At 44.7% G+C, this 3,346-nt stretch overlaps 1 protein-coding gene across 1 annotated transcript; it reads left to right on the plus strand.

Annotated features, from left to right (window-relative positions):
• Nucleotides 1–201: 201 nt before the first annotated feature.
• Nucleotides 202–1,077, plus strand: LOC142164262 (uncharacterized). The gene has a single exon (XM_075221918.1). The coding sequence runs from the start codon at nucleotides 202–204 to the stop codon at nucleotides 1,075–1,077; it is 876 nt and encodes a 291-aa protein (XP_075078019.1).
• Nucleotides 1,078–3,346: the final 2,269 nt, after the last annotated feature.

Below are 3,346 nucleotides of genomic sequence, written 5' to 3' on the forward strand. Positions count from 1 at the left end.
ATAAACCCCAAGGACCAAAACCCGAATCAGCTGATGGCAGTAAGTCTCCGGAAAGGGAGAGATTTAGACAGAGAGCATGAAATTGCACAAGCCAGCAAGGGCACTACACCAGCCACTCCAGTTCAATTAGAGGTAGAGGAACCAACAGAACTTACTGAAGTAGTGGTTGAGTAGAGTCAGGAGGAAAAAGTCAAAGAAAAGATGAATGAGCAAGTTGCAGAACAGGTGGAACCTCTTGTACCAGAAAATTCTAATAGAGAGAAGCCAGTAAGCAATGCACAGATGGTGATACCTGCACACTTCCCTCAAAGACTGGTCAAACAAAAGAAGGCAGACCAATATAAGAAGTTCATGGAGATGCTGCGTCAAATTCAGTTGAATATTCCTTTGATGGATGCCTTGAGGGAGATGCCCGGTTATGCTAAGATGATGAAAGATCTAATGTCACGGAAGTTTGATTTTCAGGATCTATCCATTATAACTTTGACACAGACCTGCAGTGCAGTGGTGGCAAAACCGATGGCTCAAAAGATGTCGGACCCAGGTAGCTTCACTATTCCATGCACAATTGAAAGTTATGCCTTTGCAAAGGCGTTGTGTGATTTGGGAGCTAGCATAAATCTGATGCCGCAGGCTGTGTACACCAAACTGGGCATTGGTAGAGCTAGGCCAACTTCGATGCTGCTACAGTTGGCTGACCACACAGTGAAGAGGCCCACTGGTATTCTTGATGATGTGTTGGTACAAGTGGGGAAATTCGTGTTCCTTGCAGACTTTGGTATCTTGGATTGTCAGGTGGATGAGGAGATACCCCTTATTTTAGGGAGACCATTTTTAGCCACAGGGAGAGCACTGATCGACTGTGAAACTGGGGAATTAAAAATGAGATTGAACGATGAAGAAGTCATATTCAATGTTCAGCAATCTATGAGGAGACCCAGTGAATATGTTAATTGCTCTCTAGTAGAAGCAGTGGATGTAATCCTGCAAGAAGATGATATGACCCTAACTGTAAAAGATCCATTGGAGGCATGTTTGATGAATTTAGAAGAAATGGATGGTGAAGGGTTAGCTTAATGGGTCATGGCACTGGAAGGCCGAGGATTTTGGTCAAGGGAACCTCAGTTCGAGTCCCTTGAGCTAGAAAAAAGGGTCACTCCTCTAGCAAAGCCATCAATAGAGGAACCACCCAAGTTGGAACTGAAGCCACTCCCAGATCACCTCAGGTATGTATTCTTAGGCCCTGATTCGACCTTGCCTGTTATCATATCATCCAGTTTGTTAGACGTGCAGGTAGAACAGCTCGTACAGGTACTGCAGGAAAACAAGACTGCCATTTGCTGGACTATGGCAGACATAAAGGGTATCAGCCCAGCCTTCTGTATGCATAAGATTCTCCTGGAAGAGGGGCACAGACCTTCCAGGGAACACCAGCGAAGGCTGAACCCAAACATGAAAGAGGTTGTAAAGAAAGAAGTAATCAAATGGTTAGATGTGGGAATCATATTCCCCATCTCTGATAGTAACTGGGTCAGCCCTGTCCAATGTGTGCCGAAAAAGGGGGGAATGACTGTTGTAAAAAATGAGAACAATGAGTTGATCTCAACTCGTACAGTCACAGGGTGGCGTATCTGCATGGATTACAGGAAATTGAACACAGCCACCCGGAAGGACCATTTCCCCTACCTTTCATTGACCAAATGTTGGACAGGCTGGCTGGGCGATCGCACTTCTGTTTCTTGGATGGATATTCGGGGTACAATCAGATATCAATAGCCCCCGAAGATAGAGAGAAAACGTCTTTCACCTATCCGTATGGCATCTTTGCCTTTCGGAGAATGCCTTTTGGGCTTTACAATGCACCCGGGACTTTTCAACGGTGCATATTAGCCATCTTCACAGACATGGTGGAGGATATTATGGAGGTATTTATGGATGATTTCTCCGTGGTGGGAGATTCATTCGAAGACTATCTTTACAACTTAAGGAGAGTGCTTAAAAGATGTGTGGAGACAAACTTAGTGCTAAACTGGGAGAAGTGCCATTTTATGGTACAAGAAGGTATAGTCCTAGGGCATCGAGTGTGCAGTAAAGGAATTGAGGTCGACCATGCTAAGATTGACGTGATTGAGAAGTTACCAATGCCCACTTCAGTCAAGTCAGTGAGAAGTTTTCTTGGACACGCTGGATTCTACCGGCGTTTCATAAAAGATTTTTTCAAAATTGCTAACCCATTATGCAAACTCCTTGAAAAAGATCAGCCCTTTGTGTTTTCTAATGATTGCAGGTTGGCATTTGAGGAACTGAAGAAGAGATTGATCACTACATCTATCATTGTTGCACCCAACTGGGAGCAACCATTTAAGCTCATGTGTGATGCCAGCGACTATGTTATAGGAGCAGTCTTGGGGCAGTGAAAAGATATAAGCTGATGCACCCGATTTACTATGCAAGCAGAACGCTAAGCGGTGCACAGCTCAATTACACAGTGACGAAGAAGGAGATGTTAGCGGTGGTGTTTGCGTTTGACAAGTTTCGATCATATCTGATTGGTTCCAAGGTAATTGTATACACTGACCATGCAGCACTCAAGTACCTAATTGAGAAAAAGAAGTCTAAGCCGCGCCTGATTCGTTGGGTGCTACTGTTGCAAGAATTCAACCTCGAAATTCGTGACCGTAAGGGCACAGAAAATCAAGTCGCTGATCATCTATCGCGACTTGAAGGAGCTGAAAAATCAGTCGAGATCGAAGAGATCCTGGAAACCTTTCCAGGCGAACAGCTGCTCGCAGCCAGTCTTGAGGAAGTGCCATGGTATGCAGATTTTGCAAACTACCTAGCCTGCGGTATTGTTCCCTATGATCTTTCATCTGTCCAAAAGAAAACGTTTTATCGGGATTGTCGCATGTATTATTGGGACGAGCCTTATTTGTTTAGAAATTGTGTTGATAATATGATCTGGAGGTGTGTCCCCGAGATAGAACAATCTTCTGTTTTACAGGCTTATCACGCATCAGCATATGGAGGACATTTTGAAGGAGCCAGGACAGCTGCAAAAGTGCTAGAGGCCGGGTTCTTTTGGCCAACAATGTTTAGAGATGCACACCTATGGGTGAAGGGCTGTGACGAATGTCAGAGAACCGGGAATATTTCCCGTCGCCACGAGATGCCCATGAACCCGATTCAAGAGGTAGAGGTGTTTGATGTTTGGGAGATTGACTTCATGGGCCCCTTTGTCAGCTCATTTGGTAATAAATACATACTTGTTGTTGTGGATTACGTGTCTAAATGGGTGGAAGCTGCAGCGTTGCCCACTAATGATGCCAGAGTGGTGATAGGTTTTGTG

The sequence above is a fragment of the Nicotiana tabacum genome, chromosome 1, assembly GCF_000715075.1.
Source record: "Nicotiana tabacum cultivar K326 chromosome 1, ASM71507v2, whole genome shotgun sequence".
Taxonomy (NCBI): domain Eukaryota; kingdom Viridiplantae; phylum Streptophyta; class Magnoliopsida; order Solanales; family Solanaceae; genus Nicotiana; species Nicotiana tabacum.

Coding starts and splice junctions, on each gene's coding strand:
- LOC142164262 (XM_075221918.1), top strand. CDS start 202: ATGAATGAGCAAGTTGCAGAACAGGTGGAACCTCTTGTACCAGAAAAT.